Source organism: Pipistrellus kuhlii, unplaced genomic scaffold, assembly GCF_014108245.1.
Source record: "Pipistrellus kuhlii isolate mPipKuh1 unplaced genomic scaffold, mPipKuh1.p scaffold_m20_p_11, whole genome shotgun sequence".
Lineage (NCBI taxonomy): Eukaryota > Metazoa > Chordata > Mammalia > Chiroptera > Vespertilionidae > Pipistrellus > Pipistrellus kuhlii.
Window position 1 is genome coordinate 11265884 of NW_023425416.1, and position 22351 is coordinate 11288234.

Sequence of the window (22351 nt, forward strand, 5' to 3'; positions counted from 1 at the left end):
GGGTGGCGAGGCCATCTGAAGAGCAGAGGGATTGTGCTTGGACACAACCAGTTGCTGAACAGACACCGGCCAAGTGCAGGGGCAAGTTCTAGAGCCAGGCATGACTTTAGCTGTGGCCTCTGGGAAGGCCCAGGGTGCCTCAGGGGAGGAGCTGTGGGCCGGGGCACTTGAGGCAGTGGCTGTCCAGCCACAGGCACAGATGTTTCACTTCTAACAAGCAGCGTAGTCACATGAGCACGTCTGGGCTGGTGGCGGGCTGTGCCCGCTCTGGGTAAGTGGTTCGAGGACTGTGGTGTCCACCGGCCACAGAGGACCCCAGTTCTGGGTGTAGGCAGGCTGGGAGCCTTGGCTCAGACCCAGCGCCTGTCCTTGGCCTATCAGGTCCTGCCAGATGGCACCTACGTCAAGCTCGGAACGGCACAGAGCAACTACCTCTCCATGGTGGTGGTGCGGGTGGGCCTGCTGCTGGACGAGATCAACCCGCTGCTGGAGAAGGCCTGCGTCATCGCCATCCGCTACTCCGTCATCCGCCGCCAGTCCCGGCTCCGGCCCAGGTAAGGGGCGCCCAGGGGCTGACCATGCAGGGGCGGCAGCTAGGGCCCCGGTGCCCTGGCAAGGTCCCCCTGCCTGAGCACGTACTGAGAGCAGGCACTGCCCCTCGACGCACACCTCCACCCGGCCTGGCCCACCTGGCCACATCTACAGGGCCTCTGCCTGTTCCCCTCACTCCGCTGATCAGCTGGCCCGGCCTGTGTCTGTCGGTGTCTGGCCTCATCGGGCCGTGTGAGCGTCTGTCTGTCTGTCTGTCTATCGTCTGCAACGCCTAATGGCCACATCAGACTCCACAGGCTGAAGTGGGTTCTGTCTGGCTGTGAATGTCAACTTCTGACCGGCCTGTCCAAGCTCGGATATGTTTTGTTGAACGTGGATGTCTGTGCTAGGCTGACACTTCCTCCACTCCAGGCCCCAAATAGCAAAGGCTGAGTGTGCCCTCTGTTTTAATGTGTAGGTGTGCCCAAGTGCACAGGCATGCACACACTCATGCACAGACACACACACACACAGTTGCCGGATTCAGCAAATAAAAATACAGGTCTACTAGTTAAATTTTGATTTCAGGTAAATTACTTTCTAGAATAATTATGTCCCAAATAGACACTCCCAGCATGTAGCCAGTGCAGCCTGGGCATGTGGTGCCACAGGTTGAGCACAGGAAGAGAGGTTACAGCTGGGCACAAGGCAGAGCTGGGCACAGAGGGCAGAGCCACGTCTAAGGCAGAGCCGACCACAGAGGGCAGAGCTGGGCACAGAGGACACAGCTGGGCACAGGGCGCAGAGCCGGGCACAGAAGAACTGACTGAATTCATGATGCTGAGGGACAGGCTTCAGCCTGACAGTTCTCGTCCCCACCCGGCTAAGTCCTCTGCCCGCTCTGGGTCTGCTTTCCCACTTGTAGAGACTGGACCTTGGACAGCCAGTCTGAGTCTGATGGTGTCTCATGCAATGGCCTCAAGGGTCCAGAAGTCCAGTGCAAAATGGACTGCGGGCTGGATGCCCGGCAGGCCTGCGGGCCACCTGTGGGTGATGGGAGCTAGGCTGGCTGTCCGCCTCTTGGTCCCTCACTTCTCCATCTATAAGCGGGCACCACGGGAGGGCCTTTCAGGTGGTGCTGAGGATGAAACGCAGTCAGTCCTGGGTCCTTCCCTCTGGCAAACCCCAGGCTCCCTCGCCAGCCCGGGCCTCCGTGCTGGGTGAAGGTGTCTGCTCTGGGGCCAGAGGCGCGTGGCAAGGGCTGCCGTGATGTTCTGGCCGGAGCCCGGTTGTCTAGCTGCAGAATGTCCTGAGGGCTGTTAGAATAGTGTGTCCATCCCAGCTGAGGGGCTGCTGCCTAGAGGAGAGACTCCAGGTTTCCCCCCCATCAGCCGTGGAGGCTTCTCACTGCCACGCCTCTCACTCCACAAACAGCTGCAGCAGGAACAGCCCACACGCTGGCCTCCGTCTCGGGCCCCGGGACACGGCACCGGACAAGGCAGGCGCGGTCCCTCCATCGGGCCGAGTGCACGGCCTCAGAGTTAGTGATTCGTGCAATGCTTTTCCAGGCGCCGGGCAAGTGCGGCTGGGTCGGGAAAGGACGAGGTTCAAACCGTCAGGAGTGCAGGGCCACAGCCCTCACCCCGAATCCTTGGGGCCACGTGTGTGAGAATGCAGACCTTCCCAGATGTTAGCAGGATGGGATGTCGTTTTGTGAACCTCGCCCACAAGGGGCGGCACCCGTAACCTGTAAGCAAAGGTCCGTCTTTCTGCAGGGACGTGCGTGGTTGGTTCTTCACGGTAGGCGGAATGTTAAAAGGGTAGGACTAGCCTGGTGTCATTCCGGGTCAGGTTTTACAGTGAGAGATAAAGCGCCCTTTAAGGCGTTGTGGCCGTGGGGCTGGGGAAGGGGAATGTAACTCATAGCCTTCTGACCCTCCCACGCTTCTTGCCCACAGCGACCCGGAGGCCAAAGTGCTGGACTACCAGACGCAGCAGCACAAGCTCTTCCCCCAGCTGGCCGCGGCCTATGCGTTCCACTTCACGGGGACCAGCCTCCGCGACTTCTTCCAGGAGTCCTACGGCGCCATTCTGGACCGGGACTTCAGCCTGCTGCCCGAGGTACCTGCTGGCAGCTGGCGGGCAGGGCCCGGAGGAGGCTGAAATGGCTCTGCCCGCCTCCCTCCCAGGGGCCCTTCCACTGGCTCCTTCCCCCCCTCCCAGCATCCCGTCACACCCAGGGGGAGCTGCATCCCGACAAGGAAGTCCACCCCAGAGGGCTCCCCAAGTAAGGTGACCAAACGTCCGGCTTTTGGCTGGACAGTCCCGATTTTTAACAATTTGCCCCGCATCCCGCGATGTTTAAAAAAAAAAAAAAAAATCCAAAAGATTTAAAAGAATCTTTCCAAAAATCAGGACTTTTTTTTTTTAAAACACCTCGGGATGCAGGGCAAATTGTTAAAAATTGGGTCTGTCCCGCCAAAAGCGGGACATCTGGTCAACTTACAAAAGCCCGAAGAATGTTAGAGGCAATAATCACACCTCGTAGTGTACAGAACACAGGCACAGTCCCTGGAGCACAGCTAAACCCCAAAAGCTCTGGAAAGCAAGAGTGTTGACAGCTCATTGGGTGGCACAGTTTGGCCGGAACCGGGCGGATTTACCCCGTGAGTGTGACACGCTTTGCAGCAGAAACAGTGTGTGATCACTAAGGCTGCCCGGGCTCCTCGGAGGGGCTTTGTATATAATATTGGCTAGTTTTTCGGTTAGGAATTGTTCTGACTTCCTGGGGTAAAGAACCTATAGCACTGGCTAGAATAAGACAGGGGTGTTTTTTAATCAGAAGTGCAGACAGCCACTGGCCTTGGTCTCAGGGTCAGGGCGTGGCCCCGCCCCTCCAGCTCGTGGGTATAAGGCAGTTCTGCAGCTCCAGCAACAAATACAGGTTCCAGGTGGGAGAAGGGGGTGGCGGCAGGACAAGGGGTGTCTTCCTGCTGAGTCAGGGCTTTGCTCTCCTGGGAGCCGGCCCAGTGAACACACCTCTGCCCATAGGGCATCCGGTGCCTCCGTCAGCTCTGGGGCATGGAAACTGGGCTTGTTATTTCTAGGCTGTTTGTCTTAGTCATGCGCATCTGTATGTCCTCTTTTGAAAAGTGTCAGTTTTCAGGGGTCTTCAAACTACGGCCAGCGGGCCACATGCAGCCCGCAGAGGAGTCTGATCCGGCCCGCCAGGTTTTTTGGGCAGTGAGCGCAGCCGAGGTGTTACAGTAGGAATTAGTAGCACAAGCTCTTCCCCCAGCTGGCCGCGGCCCTCCAGCTCTCTGAGGGACCGTGATCTGGCCCCCACTTTAAAAAGTTTGAGGATCTAAACTTTAGATCCTTTGCTCATTTTTTGATTGGATCCTTTATATTCCTTTTGTTAAGTTGTATGAGTTCTCTGTACATTTTGGAGATTAAGTCTTTATTTGAAATAACATTGGCAAATATGTTTTCCCATGCAGTGGGCTTTCTTGTTTTGTTGATGGGTTTTTTTGCTGTACAGAGCTTTTTATTTTGATGTCGTCCCATTTGTTTATTTTCTCCTTAGTCTCCATTGCCCTAGGAGCTGTGTCTGTAAAGATATTGCTATGACATATGTTTGCTATTTTGCTGCCTAATGAATCTTATAGGATTTTTATGGTTTCCTGTCTTAACATTTAAGTACTTTAGCCATTTGAGTTTGTTTTTGTGTATGATGTAAGTTGGTTATCTGGTTTCATTTTTTTGCATGTATCTGACCAAATTTCCCAGCGCCAGTTATTTAAAAGACTGTCTTGACTCCATTGTATGCGCTTGCCTCCTTTGTCAAATATTAATTGAACATAATGGCTTAGGTCAATTTCTAGGTTCTCTGTTCTGTTTCATTGGTCTATATATCTGTTCTTGTGCCAGTACCAGGCAGTTTTGAGACCCATGGCTTGGTAATATAGCTTGATATCTGGTATTGTGATCCCTCCAACTTTGTTCTTCTTTCTCAGAATTGCTGAGCTAGTCGGGGTCTTTTTTTTTTTTTTTTTTTTCCCAGATGAATTTTTGGAGAATTTGTTCTAGATCTTTGAAATATGCTGTTGGTATTTTAATGGGGATTGCATTGAATCTATAGATTGCTTTGAGTAGTATCCACATTTTAATGATGTTGATTCTACCAATCCATGAATATGGTATGTTCTTCCATTTGTTTGTATCTCCCATTTCTTTTTTCAATGTCCTGTAGTTTTCCCAAGTATAGGTCTTTTACTTCCTTGGTTAAGTTTATTCCTAGGTATCTTAATATCTTTGGTGCAATGGTAAATGGGATTTTTTTTTCTTTCTGTGAGTTCATTATTGGTGTATAAAGAGGCCATAGATTTCTGGGTATTAATTTTGTATCCTCCTACATTGCTGAATGTTTATTAGGTCTAGTAGGTTTTTTATGGAATCTTTGGGGTTTTCTATGTATAGTATCATGTCATTTATGAATAAGGACAGTTTTACTTCTTCTTTTCCAATTTGGATGTCTTTTATTTCTTCTTCTTGTCTGATCGCTATGGCAATACTTCCAGGACTATATCGAACAGGAGTGGTGAAAGTGGGCATCCCAATCTTGTTCCTATTCTTAGGGAAATGAGTTTAGTTTTTGCCCATTGAGTGTGATGTTGGCTGTAGGTTTGTCATATACGCTTTTATTATGTTGAGTATGATCCCTCTATTCTCACTTTGATGAGAGTTTTTATCAAGAAAGGGTGTTAGATTTTGTCAAATGCTTTTTCTGCATTGATTGGTATGATTGTGTGATTTTTGTCTCAATATGTTTATGTGATATATCACATATATTGATTTGTGGATATTATACCATGCTTGCATCCCCGGAATAAATCCCACTTGGTCTTATGTATAAATGTATTGCTGAATCTGATTTGCTGGAATTTTGTTGAGGATTTTAGCACCTGTGTTCATCAAGGATATTGGCCTGCAGTCTCTTTTTGTGTGTGTGACGTATTTATCTGGTTTTGAGATTAGGGTAATGCTGGCTTCATAGGAAGAGCTTGGAAGTGTGCCTTCCTCTTGAATTTTTTGGAATAGTCTGAGGAGGATAGGTTTTAGTTCTTTGAATGCTTGGTAAAACTCCCATGTAAAACTGTCTGGACTAGGGCTTTTGTTTGCTGGAAGATTTTTGATAGATGCTTCAATTTCATTGGTAGTTATCGACCTATTCAGATTTTTTATTCTTTCTGATTGAGTTTTGGGAGCTTGTATTTTTCTAAGAATATGTCCATTTTGTTGGAATAGTATTTTTTCATAATCATTTGTATTCCCGTGGGGTCAGTTGTTACTTTACCTCTTTCATTTCTGATTTTGGGTCCTCTCTCTTTGCTTCTTGGTGAGCCTGGCTAGAGGTTCATCAATCTTGTTTATCCTTTCAAAGAACCAGTTCTTGGTATTGTTGATCTTTTGTGGGGTTTTTTGTTTGTTTTTTGGGGCAGGGATCTCTATGTCATTTATTTCTGCTCTGATCTTTATTATTTCCTTCCTTCTGCTTACACTGGGCTTTTGTTGCTCTCTAACTCTTTGAGTTGTAGGATTAGATAATTTATTACCATAGTTTCTTGTTTTTTTGAGGTAGGCCTGTAGAGCTATGAACTTCCCTCTCAAGACTGCTTTCAGAGTCACATAAATTTTGGATTTTTGTGTTTTCATTGTCATTTGTTGCCATGATATTTTTTAGTTCTCCTTTGACCTCTTTGGTAACCCAATCATTGTTTAATGACATGCTATTTAGCCTCCAGGTGTTTGATTTTTTTGGATTGTTTTTATTGTAGTTTATTTTTAATTTTATGCCACTGTGATCTGAGAAGATGCTTGATATGATTTCTATTTTCTTGAATTTGAAGAGACTTTGCCTGTGTCCCAATATATGGTCTGTCTTTGAAAATGACCCATGTGCACTTGAGAAGAACGTATATTCTGTGGCTTTGGGGTGAAATGATCTGAAGATGTTAATTACTGATCTAGTGAGTCATTTAGGATTGATGCTTCTTTGATGATTTTTTGTTTAGAGGATTTACCCAGCGGTGTCAGTGGGGTATTAAAGTCCCTTTTATGACTGCATTGCTGTCAATCTCTCCTTTGATATCCTCCAGAAGTTTGTTTTATGTATTTGGGTGTTCCTGTATTGGGTGCGTATATGTTTACTAGAGCTATATCTTTTTGTTGAATTGCTCCCTTTAGTATTATGAAGTGGCCTTCCTTATTTCTTGTTATGGCCTTCACTTTGAGGTCTTAATTTATCAGATATAAGTATTGATACCCCAGCTTTTTTTATTTTTATTTTTTTTATTTCCATTTGCCTGAAAAACCTTTTTCCATCCCTTCACCATCAGTCTGTGTGTGAGTCCTTTGTTCTGAGATGGGTTTCCTGTAGCAGCAGATATATGGGTCATGTTTTCTTATCCACTCAGCTACCTTATGTCTTTTGATTTGGGCATTTAATCCATTTACATTTAAAGTTATTATTGACTAGAGGCCCGGAGCACAAAATTTGGGGGGTGTGGGGTGTCCCTCAGTCCAGCCTGCACCCTCTCGAGGATCAGGCCTAAACGAGCAGTCAGACATCCCTCTCACAATCCAGGACTGCTGGCTCCCAATTGCTCGCCTGCCTGACTTTCTTATTGTCCCTAACCGCTTCTTCCTGCCAGCCTGAACACCCCCTAACCAGTCCCCTGCCAGCCTGATTGATGCTTAACTCTCTGCTGCCAGCCTGATTGCCCTTAAACGCCCTCCCCTGCAGGCTTGGTCACACCTAACTGCCCTCTCTCACAGACCCCGTCACCCCTAACTGCTCTCCCTTGCAGGCCTGGTCCCTCCCAACTGCCCTCCTCTGCTGGCCATCTTGTGGCGGCCATCTTGTGTCCACATAGGGGCAGGACCTTTGACCACACGGGGGCAGCCGTCTTGTGTGTTGGAGTGATGGTCAATCTGCATATTACTCTTTTATTAGATAGGATAGAGGCCTGGTGCATGGGTGGGGGCTGGCTGAAGTGTGTCCCGGATCACTGTGGGGGTTCCCTTGGGGTATGGGTCAGCCTGGGTGAGGGGCCTTTGGTGGTTTGCAGGCTGGCCATGCCCCTCGGTGACCCAAGAGGAGGCCCTGGGATCTAGGATTTATTTATCTTCTATAATTGAAACTTTTTAGCCTTGAGTGGAAGCCAGGGCTAGCCAGGGCGGGGCGGGAAGCTTGGTCTCCTGCTTGCTCTAGCTCTGTGGCCAGCTGCCATCTTTTTCTTTTATTATTATTTTTTATTTTATTATTTTTTTAATCAATCTTTATTGTTCATATTATTACAAAGGTTCCTAATTTCTTCCCTCCTCCACCAGGTTCCCACCCCACCCTTCGCTCCCTCCCCATCCCCCATTGTCCTCATCCATAGGTGCACAGTTTATGTTCAGTCTCTTCCTCCCTCCCTTTCCCTGATAGTAAATCCCTTTTCAGATAGTAAATCAGTTACTTAGCATTTTCTTATATCAATAATACCTCCACATGCCCATTGATACACTTCACACAAAAGACATTTCCAAATATTATAGGTCAACCAGCCTCATCCAGGCCCCACCCAAGGCACTCACAGATCAACACCCCAGCACTATACTAACTCAACACATCCAGATCTAAGCCTTCATTACTTGATTCAGCAGACCCTCAAGTTCCCACAAAAGTTTCCAGCCATGTCTGAGGGGTAGCCTTGGGGCGGGGGCAGGTGAGGAGCGAGCTGTTCCGGGCATGGCTGCTCCGGGCCTGGCCTCTGTTGCTCTGGTTCGTTCCACATACAGCTGCTCCGGGTCTGGTCACTGCCGCTCCCGACCTAGTTGCTCTCTAGTTGCTCTCGTCTTGGCTGCTTCTGCTCTGGGCCCGGCTGCTTCGGGCCTGGCTGCCAGCTGCCATCTTAATTGGGTTGATTTGCATACTCACTACTGATTGGCTGGTGGGCGTGGTTTGGTGTAGCAGAGTGATGGTTAATTTGCATGTTACTCTTATTAGTGTGGATAGGTACTTGTTTGTGTCATTTTCTTCATTCCTATGTTCCTTCTTCCCTTCCTATTTCTTCTTTCTTTTAAAAATTTTATTGTTTAAAGTATTACAAATAGTACTACATATATTTCCTTTTTCCCCCCCATTGACCTTCCCCCAGCCTCCCCTACCCCTGTGGCATGCTCTCATCCCACCTCCCAACCCCAGTGTCTTACGTCCATTGGTTGTGCTTATGTGCATGCATACAAGTCCTTCACTTGATCTCTTTCCCCCATTCCAACACTCCCCAGCCTTCCCGCTGTAATTTGACAATCTGTTCGATGCTTTAATGCCTCTGTATCTATCTTTTTGTTCATCAGGTTATAATGTTCTTTATTTTCCATAAATGAGTGAGATCATGTGGTATTTTTCTTTCATTGCCTGGCTTATTTCACTTAGCATAATCCTCTCCAGTTCCATCCATGCTGCTGCAAATGGTAAGAATTCCTTATTTTTATAGCAACATAGTGTTCTATTATGTAGATGTCCCATAGTTTTCTAATCTACTCATCTGCTGATGGGCATTTAGGCTGTTTCCAAATCTTAGCCATGGTGAATTGTGCTGCTATGAACATAGGGATGCATATACCCTTTCTGATTGGTGTTTCTAGTTTCTTGGAATATATTCCTAGAAGTGGGATCACTGTGTCAAATGAGAGTTCCATTTTTAGTTTTTTGAGGAAACTCCACAATGTCTTCCACAGTGGCTGCACCAGTCTGCATTCCCTCCAGCAGTGCACGAGGGTTCCTTTTTCTCCGCATCCTCCCCAGCACTTGTTGTTGATTTGTTGATGATAGCCATTCTGACAGGTGTGAGATGGTACCGCATTGTCATTTTGATTTGCATCTCTTAGATAATTAGTGACTTTGAGCATGTTTTCATATGTCTTTTGGCCTTCCTTATGTCTTCTTTCGAAAAAATTCTATTTGGGTCCATTGCCCATTTTTTTATTGGATCATTCATCTTCCTTTTAAGTTGTATGAGTTCCCTGTAAATGTTAGAGATTAAACCTTAATCAGTGACAACATTTGCAAATATGTTCTCCCATACAGTGGGCTTTCTTGTTATTTTGTTGATGGTTTCTTTTGCTGTGCAAAAGCTTTTTATTTTAATGTAGTCCCATTTGGTTGTTTTGTTTGTTTGTTTTGTGTGGTTTTTTTTTTTTTTTTTTTTTTTTTTTTTTTTTTTTTTTTGTGTGTGTGTGTGTGTGTGTGTGTGTGTGTGTGTGTGTTTATCTTTAGTTCTCATTGCCCTAGGAGTGGTATCGGTAAAGAAATTGCTTCGGCATATGTCTGAAATTTCTCTGCCTGTGGAATCTTCTAGTATTTTTATGCTTTTCACTCTTATGTTTAAGTCCTTTAGCAATTTTGAGTTTGTTTTTGTGTATGGTTTAAGTTGGTGATCTAGTTTCATTTTTTTTTGCATGTATCTGTTCAGTTTTGCCAACACCATTTATTGAAGAGACTGTCTTGACTCCACTGTATATTCATGTCTCCTTTGTCAAATATTGAGCATAGTGGTTTGAGACAATATCTGGTCTCTCTATTCTATTCCATTTGTCTATATGTCTGTTCTTGTGGTCTATATGTCTGTTCTTTGACAACAGTGGCTTTGTAATACAGCTTGAAATCTGGTATTGAGATCCCACCTACTTTGTTCTTCTTTCTCAGGATTGCTGTGGCTATTTAGGGCCTTTTCTTATTCCAGATGAATTTTTCGAGACTTTTTTTCTAGGTCTGTGAAATATGCCCTTGGTATTTTAATGGGAAGTGCACTGAATCTATAGATTGCTTTGGGTAGTATGGACATTTTGATGATGTTGATTCTACCAATCCATGAACATGGTATGTTCTTCCATCTGTTTATGTCTTCCTCTATCTTTTATTTTTCAGTGTCCTGTAGTTTTCCGCATATAGGTCTTTCACCTCCCTACTTAAGTTTATTCCTAGGTATCTTAATTTTTTTTGGTGCAATGGTAAATGGGATTGCTTTTTAAGTCTCTCTTTCTATAAGTTCACTATTGGTGTATAGAAATGCCATACATTTCTTGGCATTAATTTTGTATCCTGCTACATTGCCAAATTCATTTATTAAGTCTAATAATTTTTATGGAGTCTTTAGGGTTTTTTATGCACAATATCATGCTATCTGCAAATAAGGACAGTTTTACTTCCTTTTCTAATTTGGATGCCTTTTATTTCTTCTTCTTATCTAATCACAATGGCTAATACTTCAGTGCTATGTCGACCAGGATGGTGAGAGTGGGCATCCCTGTCTTGTTCCTGTTCTTAGGGAAATGGTTTTATGATTGAGTATGATGTTGGCTGAGAGTTTGTCATATATGGCTTTTATTATGTTGAGGTATGATCCTTGTATTCCCACCTTGCTGAGAGTTTTTATCAAGAAAAGGTGTTGGGTTTTGTCAAATGCTTTTTCTGCATCAATTGATATAACTATGTGGTTTTTATCTCTCAATTTGTTTATGTGATGTATCACTTTTATTGATCTTCGGATATTGTACCATCCTTGCATCCCTGAGATAAATCCTACTTGGTCGGGGTGTATGATCTTTCTGATGTACTGCTGGATCCGATTTGCTAGAATTTTGTTGAGGATTTTGGCATCTATGTTCATGAAGGATATTGGCCTGTAATTCTCTTTCATTTTGTTGTCTTAATCTGGTTTTGGTATTAGGGTGATGCTGGCTTCATAAAAGGAGCTTGGAAGTGTTCCTTCCTCTTGAATTTTTTGGAATAGTCTGAGGAGGATAGGTTTTAAATCTTCCTTGAATATTTGGTAAAACTCTCCTGTGAAGCCATCTGGTCCCGGGCTTTTGTTTGCTAGAAGCTTTTTTTTTTTTTTTTTAATATGTATATCTTTATTGATTTCAGAGAGGAAGGGAGAGGAAAAGAGAAATAGAAACATCAATGATGAGAATCATTAATTGGCTGCCTCCAGCATGTCCCCTATTGGGGATCAAGCCCGAAACCTAGGCATGTAACCTTGACCAGAATGGAACCTGGGACCCTTCAGTCCACAGGCTGACGCTCAATTTACTGAGCCAAACTGGCTAGGGCTGCTGGAAGCTTTTTGATGACTGCTTCAATCTCTTCCATAGTTATTGACCTATTGAGTGTTTAGATTTTTCCTGATTGAGTTTTGAAAAGTTGTATTTTTTTTTTTTTTTTTTTTTTTTTAGGAATATGCCCATTTCCTCCAGGTTGTCCAGTTTGTTGGAATAGAGTTGTTCATAGTATTTTTTAACAATCCTTTGTATTTCTGTGGGGTCTGTTGTTATTTCTCCTCTTTCATTTCTGATTTTATTTATTTGGATCTTCCCTCTTTGTTTCTTGGTGAGCCTGACTAGAGGTTCACCCATCCTTTTTATCCTTTTAAAGAACCAGCTCTTGGTTTTGTTGATCTTTTGTATTGTTGCTTTGGTCTCTATGTCGTTTATCTCTGCTCTGATCTTTATTGTTTCCTTCTTTCTGCTTACACTGGGCTTTTCTTGTTGCTTTCTTTCTAACTCTGAGTTGTAGGGTTAGGTAATTTATTACCATTGTTTTTTATATGTTTTTTGTTTGTTTATGTTTGTTTTTGGCAGTAGGCTTGTCGAGCTATAAACTTCCCTCTCAAGACTGCTTTTGCTGTGTCCCATAGATTTTGGATTGTTGTGTTTTCTTTTTTTCTAATATATTTTATTGATTTACAGAGAGGAAGGGAGAGAGATAGAGAGCCAGAAACGTCGATGAGAGAGAAACATCGACCAGCTGCCTCCTGCACACACCCCACCAGGGATGTGCCCGCAACCCGTGCACATGCCCTTGACCGGAATCGAATCTGGGACCTTTCAGTCCGCAGACCGACGCTCTATCACTGAGCCAAACCGGTTTCGGCGGATTGTTGTGTTTTCATTGTCATTTGTTACCATGATGTTTATTTCTTCTTTGATTTCTCTGGTAACCCAGTCATTGTTAAATAGCATGCTAGTCTCCAGGAATTTTATTTTTTTGGATTGTTTTTATTGTAGTTGATTTTTAATTTTATGCCACTGTGATCTGAGAAGATGCTTGATATGATTTCTATTTTCTTGAATTTGAAGAGACTTTGCCTGTAACCCAATATATGGTCTGTCTTTGAAAATTATCCATGTGCACTTGAGAAGAATGTGTATTCTGTGGCTTTGGGGTGAAATGATCTGAAGATGTCAATTAGTTCTATCCGATCTAGTGAGTCATTTAGGATTGATGCTTCTTTGCTGATTTTTTTTGTCTAGAAGATTTATCCAGCAGTGTCAGTGGGGTATTAAAGTCTCCTACTATGATTGTATTGCTATAAGTCTCTCCCTTGATATCTTCCAGAAGTTTTCTTTATGTATTTGGGTGCTCCTGTATTGGGTGCATATATGTTTACCAGAGCTATATCTTGTTAAAATGCTCCCTTTAATATTATGAAGTAAACTTTCTTATCTCTTTTTTGTCCTTCACTTTGAGATCTAATTTGTCAGATATAAGTATTTCTACCTTAGTTGTTGTTGTTGTTGTTTTTTGTTTTGTTTTGTTTTGTTTTGCCTGAAAAACCTTTTTCTATCCCTTCACCATCAGTCTGTGTCTTTTTTTCTGAGGTGGGTTTCCTATAGACAGCAGATATATGGCATGTTTTCTTTTCCAATCCATTACCCTATGTCTTTATATTGGGGCATTTAATCCATTTACATAAAAAATTATTTTTGATAGGTACTTGTTTGTTGCCATTTTTATTCTTTACCCATGTTCCTTCTTCGCTTTCTATTTCTTCATTTTACAGCAGACCCTTTAACATTTCTTGCATTGCTGGTTTGGTAGTAATAAACTCCCTTACTCCTTTTTTGTCTGTGAAGCTTCTGATTTCACCCTCAATTTTGATTGATAGCCTTGCTGGGTACAGTATTCTTGGATTCAGACCCTTCCTTTGCATGACTTTGTATATTTCATTCCATTCTCTTCTTGCCTAATGTGTTTATGTTAAGAAATCAGGCGCTAGTCTGGCGGGGGATCCTTTGTATGTAGCTTTCTGCCTCTGGCCGCTTTTAAGATTCTTTTTTGTTGGTTTTGCCAATTAAACTATGTCTTGGTGTCGGTCTTTTGGGGTTCATCTTGTTTGGGACTCTGTGAGCTTCTTGAACTTGTGTGTTTTGTTTTTGTTTTTTTTCCCCCCAATATCAGGGAAATTTTCTGTCATTACTTCTTCAAACAGGTTTTCTATTCCTTGCTCATTTTCCTCTCCTTCTGGCACCCCTATTACACAGTTATTTCATTTTTGTGTTGTCCCCAAGTTCCCTTAGGCTCTCCTCCTGTTTTTTAAGGTTTTTTTGTTGTTGTTGTTTTTGGGTTTTTTTCTAGATGCTGCTCTGTTTGGGTAGTTTTTCCTACCTAGTCTTCTAGCTCACTGATGCGGTCTTTGCGTCTTCTAGTTAGTTCTTAAGAACAAAAAACTCAAGCCACGTCAGTGACTGGCAGCCCATTCCATAACCCAGGACAGTGGTTCCTGGTGGACTTCCTTCCTCACAGGCCAGCTGTCCAAGACCTCTGCTTACCAGCAGAGCCCTAACTCCTGGGAGATGGGAGCCTGCTCCAGGAGGCACCTGGCCCTGAGACCCTGGCAACCTGGAAGACCCTGGCCTGAAGGGATTTCCTAGGTTCTAACTGTCCTTACTTATCGCAACACTGCCTCATTGTGTGCCCTTGGGCAAGTCACATAACTTCTCTGAATCTCAGACTTCTGGTCCAGAGAGTTGAGGAACAGTTCCTACTTCAGCACGCAGTGGTGCCGAGTGCGTGGGAAACATGGGTGTTGACTGGAGGGCCCCCCTACACCACTTGACCACTTTCCTGTTCTTGCAGCTTCACGCCCTGAGCTCAGGTCTAAAGGCCCTGATATCGGAGTTCTGCACCCAGGGGGCCGAGCTGTGTCGCAGGGCCTGTGGCGGACACGGCTACTCAAAGCTGAGCGGCCTGCCATCGCTGGTCAGCAGAGTGACAGCCTCCTGCACCTACGAGGGCGAGAACACCGTGCTCTACCTGCAGGTGGCCAGGTGAGGCTGTGGCTGCTCGGGTGGGAGCATCCTCGGCAGCAGACTTTGGGGAGTGCTGTTTGGGGACTGTCCAGATCCCACAATATGTCTCCAACTATCCACTCCCCCTGGACTCACCACATTTCCCAGCCGGACTCTGCCCCATCACCTGGAATAGCATCAGCCCACTGCAGTCCGTCCCCTCGGGCTGCCAGAGGCATCTTCTCAAAGCCCAGAGGAGATCGCACTGTGGCCTCCAAGGCCTCCGACCCGGCCCCTGCCCCTGCCCCCTCCATCCCTCTCGCAGCTCCTGCCTCTGCTCACTCTGCCAACCACACATTTCTGCTGCACCACGGGCCTTCCCCTAAATGTCTCTGCCCCCCGTTTACTGTACAGCTGGTTCCCTCTCATCCCTGCCGTCTGAGTCCTCCTGGCCCCTGAATCTCCTTCTCCCCGCCCTCCCACACTGTCCCGTCTCCTTGGGGCAGTAATCACAGCCGGAAAGTGTCTCTGGCTGTGACCGGAGCTGGTCCCCAGGCTCGGCGCAGGCCCTGCACACCTCTGCTCCTGCAGAGGCAGGAAGGGATGGCGGGGCCGGCCCCCTCCCTCTCTGACCAGGGGGGTCCCGGGCCTCCTGGCTGACAAGGCCTTTTCAGGGCCATCTAGTCCCAGGTGACTAAACAGGGCAAGTACTTGTCCGTGCAGGAAGGGCTTACTGGCAAATATGGAATGTAACATTTCTTGGAATTTTTAATATGTAATATTTATTGGGGGTTTTCCCCAAATTACGAAGAGTACATCGTGTATTAGAACTCTGCGCCTCACACTGGGCCAGGCACTGGAGGCGAGTATCACCGTCCCCATCTAGACTCGGACACGCTGAGGCCGGGGAGGTGACGGGCCTGCTGAGGCGGCACCTCGGTCTATGGAGCTGCAGGGTGGTCCGAGCCCAGAGCTGTAAGCCGTGGGTTATCACAGGGAAGAGGCTAAGAGTCACCGGTCACCTCCCCGCTCATGTTAGCATTGTTACATCTTTCCTTTGTTCAGCTGAGAAAGAATGAAACTTCCAGGCGCTGTACAATCCATCACAAATCCCCAAGCTGTGAGACCCTAACCATCAGGAAGGGTTCTGTTTGCTCACATACCAGAAGGGTTTAGGTTCAGGGTCTGTCTGCCCAGCTGCACAGCTCCGGCCCGGTTCACTGTGAAACTGCAGCCTCGGTGCACACACCCCCAAGGGCCTGCCTGCGGGCTGGCCTGGGGTGGGGGTGGGGGCGGCAGTCACCATCAGGAAGGACTGGGCAATAACCTGGGTGGCCCTGGTTGTCTCACGGGGGGCATAAGAGTGTGTGTCTCTGGGGGAGAGGGGCGCTGGCCTGTCCCTCAGTGCTCCCCACCCGCTCACCTGCCTCCGTCCCCGCCCACTAGGTTTCTGCTGAAGAGCTACCTGCAGGCTCAGGCGTCCGCAGGCTCCGCGTCGAAGACGTCGCTCCCTCGGTCTGTCGCCTACCTGACCGCACCTGACCTGGCCAGGTGCCCGGCCCAGAGGGCAGCGGACTTCCTGCGCCCAGGGCTCTACACCAGGGCGTGGGCACATGTGGCCGTCAGGTGAGCCAGAGCCCAGAAATCAGCCACCCGCCTGGGCGCAGCTCCTTCCCACAGGAGGGCCTTTAGGATTGGATAGGATTCCAAAGAGCCACCCCCTCCCCCAGCCTCCTCAGTCCTCTCAGCTCCTGCTGCCATGGGCGGGGAGAAGGGGACGCCCACCCCTCAGCCACGGGCCGCCATCCCTTCCCTGTCCTGGTTGGGCTGGTAGAAAGCCATCATCTCTCTGGCCAGTGCAAGGGAATTTTAAAAATCGTTAGCTTCTTATTGGTTTAAAGTACAAATAACAGACCCCTCCGTGAACACCACAGATGTATCAGTATGTACATACCAACGAATAAGGCAATATGCATATGTTCAAAATATCCCACAATCTAAAAATAATTTTCGAAAAGGAGACTATATCTAGGGACAGGATTAGTTTATTTCTGGGATCCTCGTAGGCTCCGGGAACAAAGATAAGACCAAAGGCTCATCCATTCTGTCTCTCAACCAATACTGATACTGTCAGAAATGTCCAAACATCCCAGGGGCTGGGAGCAATGAGAGGACCTGGCCAAGCACAGACACCGTCAGGAAAAGATGGAGCAATTTAACTACCTAAAAAGGAAACCTCCTTAGCCCTTCCCCAACCTAAACACCAAGAGCAACTGGACACGTACTTTCAGTCCATAAAAAGAGGTATCCCAGCCTGTGGTCCCAGAGGTGTTAATAGTTATGTCAAGGTTACAGGCATCTTAGGACGTTACTTATTCCACAAATATTTATTTAGTGAGTGCCTACAATATGCCAGGCACTGTTCTCGGCACTCAAGACCTATTGACAACCTAGTCCCATAAGCAGCCCAGGCCTCAGGGAGCTGCCATTTCAGTGCGGGGGAGGGGGAGGGCCACATCAGGGTGCTCAGGGTAATGAAGGTAATTAAGTGCCTTTATATTGCTTTTTGCTTGGGATTCAACGTGACATCTGCTTACTGATTCCCTGAAAAAGTAAAGTAAATATTGCTTAATAAACAGTTTGCTTTGCCTACAAATGCTAAGGGTCATGAGATGAGCAGGAACAGAAAATAGAATAAAGGTTAAGCAAATGGCAAATGACCGTTTTAGTGTTTTGGAGGACAAGGGTTAGCTTTCTTTTTTTTAATATATTTTATTTTGTACAGAGAGGAAGAGAGAGAGCTAGAAACATCGATGAGTCATTGATCAGCTGCCTCTTGCACCCCCCCCACTGGGGATGTGCCCACAACCAAGTACATGCCCTTGACCGGAATCGAACCCGGGACCCTTCAGTCCGCAGGCCGACACTCTATCCATTGAGTCAAACCGGTTTCGGCAAGGGTTAGCTTTCTTTTATGTTAAGGTCCCTTAGACAGAACTTGGGGCGGCCAGGTGACGTGCAGACCTCATTAGCCGTTAGAGAAAAGCCATTCCCCTGGCTCGGCTGCAGGAATGAACAGAATGGCCTGCAGACCCGGACGGAGTCTGCTCACAGCTCTGAGGTTACGATCAGCTGCATGTCGTGCCAAGTGTGACCCTGGGCCGGTTAGTTAAGCTCTCCTGGGATTCAGTTTTCCCCACCGTCGACTGGGCATGCCTGCCTTGGGAAGAGCTGAAGAGGTCATGTACATGGAGCGTTTAGCTTTGCAACACACAGTGGTTAAAACGGGGCTTATTTCTCCTTCTGAGGGACTGCGCACGGCCCGTCTCTCTCCCACGCGGTCACGCTGAACTCCTCTCTTTGGCCCCAGGCTCATCAGGGACTCGGCGCATCAGCTGCAGACACAGATGCAGTCCGGGGCCGAGGAGCACGAGGCCTGGAACCAGACCACCGTCATCCACCTCCAGGCGGCCAAGGTGAGCTGCGCTCCGCGGGAGCGGAAAGGCCTGCCTGCTGCCCCCGCCCCCCGCCCTGCCGGTGGGTGCCCTCAGTCCTCTCCCAAGACTTCAGTCCCAGGTATTTTTAATTAGAGGCTTAACTCCGGAGCAGTCTTGTTGGCAGCTCTTAGGGAAAACATAATGAGGCAGTGTTATTGGATTTGCTTCAGGTTGCTTAAATATGTCCTCCCAGACAGAAAAGCAGGCCAAGCCTCCCTGTCAGTCCCGCAGGCAAACCCTAGAAGTCTGGTTGAATTTGTGTTGGTGCATAATTCAGTCAGCCAGCAAATATTTGAGCACCCGCCGAACAGCGGGCATCAGGCTGGGTCCGGGGGCTCAGCAGTGTCCGGTCGCAGCGGCAGCCCGGGAAGTGCTGTGATGGGGAGATGCGGGCTGACAGGACCCGGGCAGGTGCGTCTCTCCCACCCCGCAGAGTCCACAAGGCTGCCCAGAGGAGGTACATAGGCCGAGACATCAAGGATGAGCCGGAATCAGCCAGGCAGAGGGGAGGCTGTGGCTCTGGAGAGGAAGGTTTCCGGGCAGAGGGAACAGCAGGTGCAAGAGGAGGCGGCAAGAAAAGGTGTGGTGATTGGGAGGAAAGCAAATTCGCCCCGAGGAGGAGCGAAAGGAAGAGGACTGAAACGAGGAGAGGGAGAAAGTGGGGACGAGGACAGAGGCAGGGCCTGGGACCTTCTGCGCCGCCATTGTGAGAAGTTTGGGCTGTTTGCATGCAGTGAGAAGACTGCAGCGTTTGGATGGAGATGGAGTGAACTAGTCAGTTTCATTCTAGAAGGATTGTTCAGGCTGCAGGGGGAGGGATGGACTGCAGGCTAGAGGCGAGTTAGAAGCAGGCAGTAGGAGTCTGGGTGAGGGCTGAGAGAACTTGGCAGAGGGGATAAAAGAAAATAAAAATGAGCTCCAGCGTAGGCAGATAGAAAATCAAAGGGATTATTTCAATCACCAGCCATCAGGCCCAGAAACGGCAGCCGTAAAACCAGAGCTCGGGAGGAGACGGCAGGGGCATCACAGGGCAGCTGGTCGGGCAGGCTGGACGTGAGCGCCACCTGGTGACCGCCACCTCTGTCACTGGCAGGCGCGGTGCTAAGGCTGCCACCCGGTTCTCCTCAATGTGCTATCAACAGAGGTGAGCGAGCCCAGGCTGTGCTCTTGCCAGCCGGCCATAAAAACCACAGCCGTCCAATTCCACACCCATGTCCTGCCTTCCATGGACTGAGTGCCAGGGCGACCTCAGTTCTCGCGCACAACCCTGGGAGCGGGAGCAGCATGATCTCTGTTCCACGGACGTGGGCAGAGGGCTCGGGGGCGTTAGTCCCAGAGGCAGGAAACGGCTAGTTAAGATGCTTTTCCCCCAGGGAGCCGCTGCGCATTAGTGAAGGGGGTGAGCCCCAGGTTCTGGGGGTTGCAAGGGTGAGCTCAACCGGCGCAGGGCTTCCTGGGAGGTTCTGCCCAGTCTCCAAAGCCATAATGGGCAGGAAGTCTGCACTTTCTGGGCTCTGTGGTTTGGGAGGCCATCAAGCCCCACAGTGTACCCTCTGGAAACCGTCAGTGTGCGGAGAGAGAGGGAGAGCACAGGAGGCGCAGGGAACAGTGGCAGGGGGTGGACACCAAGGAGCAGTGTGTGCGCCCTCAGGCGGTCCCCCCCCCTCTGGGCTCTCCCTCTCCTGCCTGGATAACCAGGGGGCATATCGGAGCCCTTGAGGTCCGATGGGCTCTGACCCTATCATTCAGTCCTGCCCGGCAGAGATGTCTCCCCAGGAACCTGAGGCAAATGCTGGCACTCAGTCCCTGGTGGCTTTGGCAACACAGGGCAGCGGGTAAAGCACAGACTAGCCCTAGCTGGCCTGGCTCAGTGGAGAGAGCACCGGCCTGCAGACCGAAGGATCCTGGGCTCGCTTCTGCTCAAGGGCATGAACCTCAGTTGCAGGCTTCTCCCCGTCTGGCCCCTGGTCAAGGGCTTGTGCAGGAGGCAACCAATTGATGTTATTTCTCTCACTTCGGTATTTCTCTTTCCCTCTCTCTCCCTAGAAATCAATGGGAAAATATCCTAGGGTGAGGAATTAAAAAAAAAAAAAAAGACTAGATGGGACGTGAAGTATAGCATAGGTAGTGTAAGTCAGTAATATTGTAATAACTATTCGTGTGTCCGATGGGTACTAGACTTACTGGGGTGATCACTTCATAGCATATATACATGTCTGACCACTGTGTTGTATACCTGAAACTAATGTATTCTGCTGTAACTGGAAAACAAATTAACTTTATTGTGTATAATGAGTACACTCTTAACACGTTAAGTGCCCAGTCAGTCACCGGTGGCTGACACTATACTTTCCGTCCGGAAGACAAAACAGGCTGGCACTTAACGTGTTAACTGGGAGGTGAGTGTTCCGGTTTGGATCTCCTTGCTACCACTTACCAGCCATGTGACCTTGGGCAAGCAACATACCTCTCCAGGCCTCAGTCTCCTCATTTGCATAATGGAGCTGATAATAGTACCTGCCTTGGGAGATTACTATGAAGATTAGGTGACTTAATGCATGGAAAAGTTAGAGAGGTGCCTAGTGTACAGATTCCTCCACTCACCTCCTAAATTAGCCAGGAGGCAAGATTTAAACCAGCTTACTGCAGAGTTAAGCAAGTTCACCGAGTTCAGAGCACGGTGCCCAGGCCCCTCAGCCTTCCCCGAAGCCTGGAGGCCGCCTTCTCTCCCTGGTTCCCCAGGGGGCTCTTGGGGAGTTCGTAAGAGACCACTGACCTCTGCCAGCCAGGCCCCTGCTCCACGGCCCAGCAGGTGCCTCTGCATCACTCCTTCCTCAGCCCGGGCCCTGAGAACTTCGGGGCGTGGCCCTCCGTTAGAACAGGGAACGGGCCCTAGATGAAAAAAGTAAGTGGTTTTGCCAAACTGGGTCGTTTGAGCAGCAGGGGCTGTGGGAGCCGGCAGCCCGCTCCTCTTCCACATCCAAATGTTGCCAACCAGCGGGGCTGCGAGCACAGATCCCGGTGTCATTAGCACCCCTGTGAGGCCGCTCTGGGAAAGGCAGTCTTCCACGTGAAAAACCTGCCCAGATCTCTGGCCTGACCCCCACAGAATAAATCCCCACCTGCCACTCACAGCCTTTATCACCGGAGGGCCGCTCAGTGCCTGCCGCTCAGTCAGGTTACATTGCTGCCTCCTGAAAGGATGGCCCGTGCCTTTTCCCGCGGGTAAACCCCTCTGAACCCTCCAGTCACTCCAGGTAATCTGTACGCAAATAAACATGTGAGGCCTGTTTTATTTGTTTAAGTATATGTTTACTGACTTCAGAGGGAGCGAGAGAGAAAAACATTGAGAGAGAAACATCAGATTGGCTGCCTCCTGCACGCCCCCTTCTGGGAGATCGAGCCCACAACCCAGGCATGTGCCCTGACTGGAATCGAACCCATTGGCATGAGACTGACACTCAACCAACTGAGCCACATGGGCCGGGCATGCTCTCCTTTCTGCTCACGGAACTCACATCCTACCAGGTAAATCGGTTGTATATGTCTTGGGAGAGTAGGGCAGGGACACCAACCAGTCCGAAAGGATTTCAGGGAAAGCAGTCCTGAGAGCAGGCACTGATGCTTTAGCTGCTGGGCTGTGGTGGAGGAGCCTGGCTGGCAGAGGGGGCTCTCACCTGGTTGAGGTCAGTGGGCACTTACCAACTGGTTATTTTAGCTACTAACAGAGCCAGACTACTGCTTAAGGGCTAAGTCAGCGGTCGCCAACCTTTCGGACCTCGCAGACCACCAGCTGGCGACCGCTGGGCTAAATCACAGCACTGCTTATCTCAAGGAGTTGCCTCTCTAGCTGGGATAAATTTCATGGACATACTGAACCCTTCCTTTCTCTCCCACAGCACACATCTCCCACTGCTCTGAACGTGCAGACAATAAATACTGTTTTCCTGAGACAAGTGGTGTCCTCCAGGTCCCCAGGCCAGCCTCCGATTCTCCTGTACTTTCTACTTTCACACCTACTTGAAATTGCCCCAAGCAACCCGGCTTGGTGTGGCCTAGTGGCTGAGTGTCAACCTATGAACCAGGAGATCACGGTTTGATTCCCAGCAGGTCACAGCCTGGGTCCCCAGTGTGGGGCGGGCAAGAGGCAGCCAATCCATGGTTCTCTCTCTCCCTTCTCCGAAATCAAAATAAAATAAATTGTG

At 48.3% G+C, this 22351-nt stretch overlaps 1 protein-coding gene across 1 annotated transcript in view; it reads left to right on the forward strand.

Moving 5' to 3' along the window:
* Positions 1-22351, forward strand: part of ACOX2 (acyl-CoA oxidase 2) — a 42430-nt gene that overhangs the window by 8257 nt on the left and 11822 nt on the right. The window contains exons 8-12 of the mRNA XM_045578999.1: positions 382-554; positions 2490-2652; positions 14498-14688; positions 16096-16275; positions 18020-18125. Of these exons, the coding sequence (XP_045434955.1) occupies positions 382-554; positions 2490-2652; positions 14498-14688; positions 16096-16275; positions 18020-18125 (813 nt within the window). The remainder of the gene's footprint in view (positions 1-381; positions 555-2489; positions 2653-14497; positions 14689-16095; positions 16276-18019; positions 18126-22351) is intronic.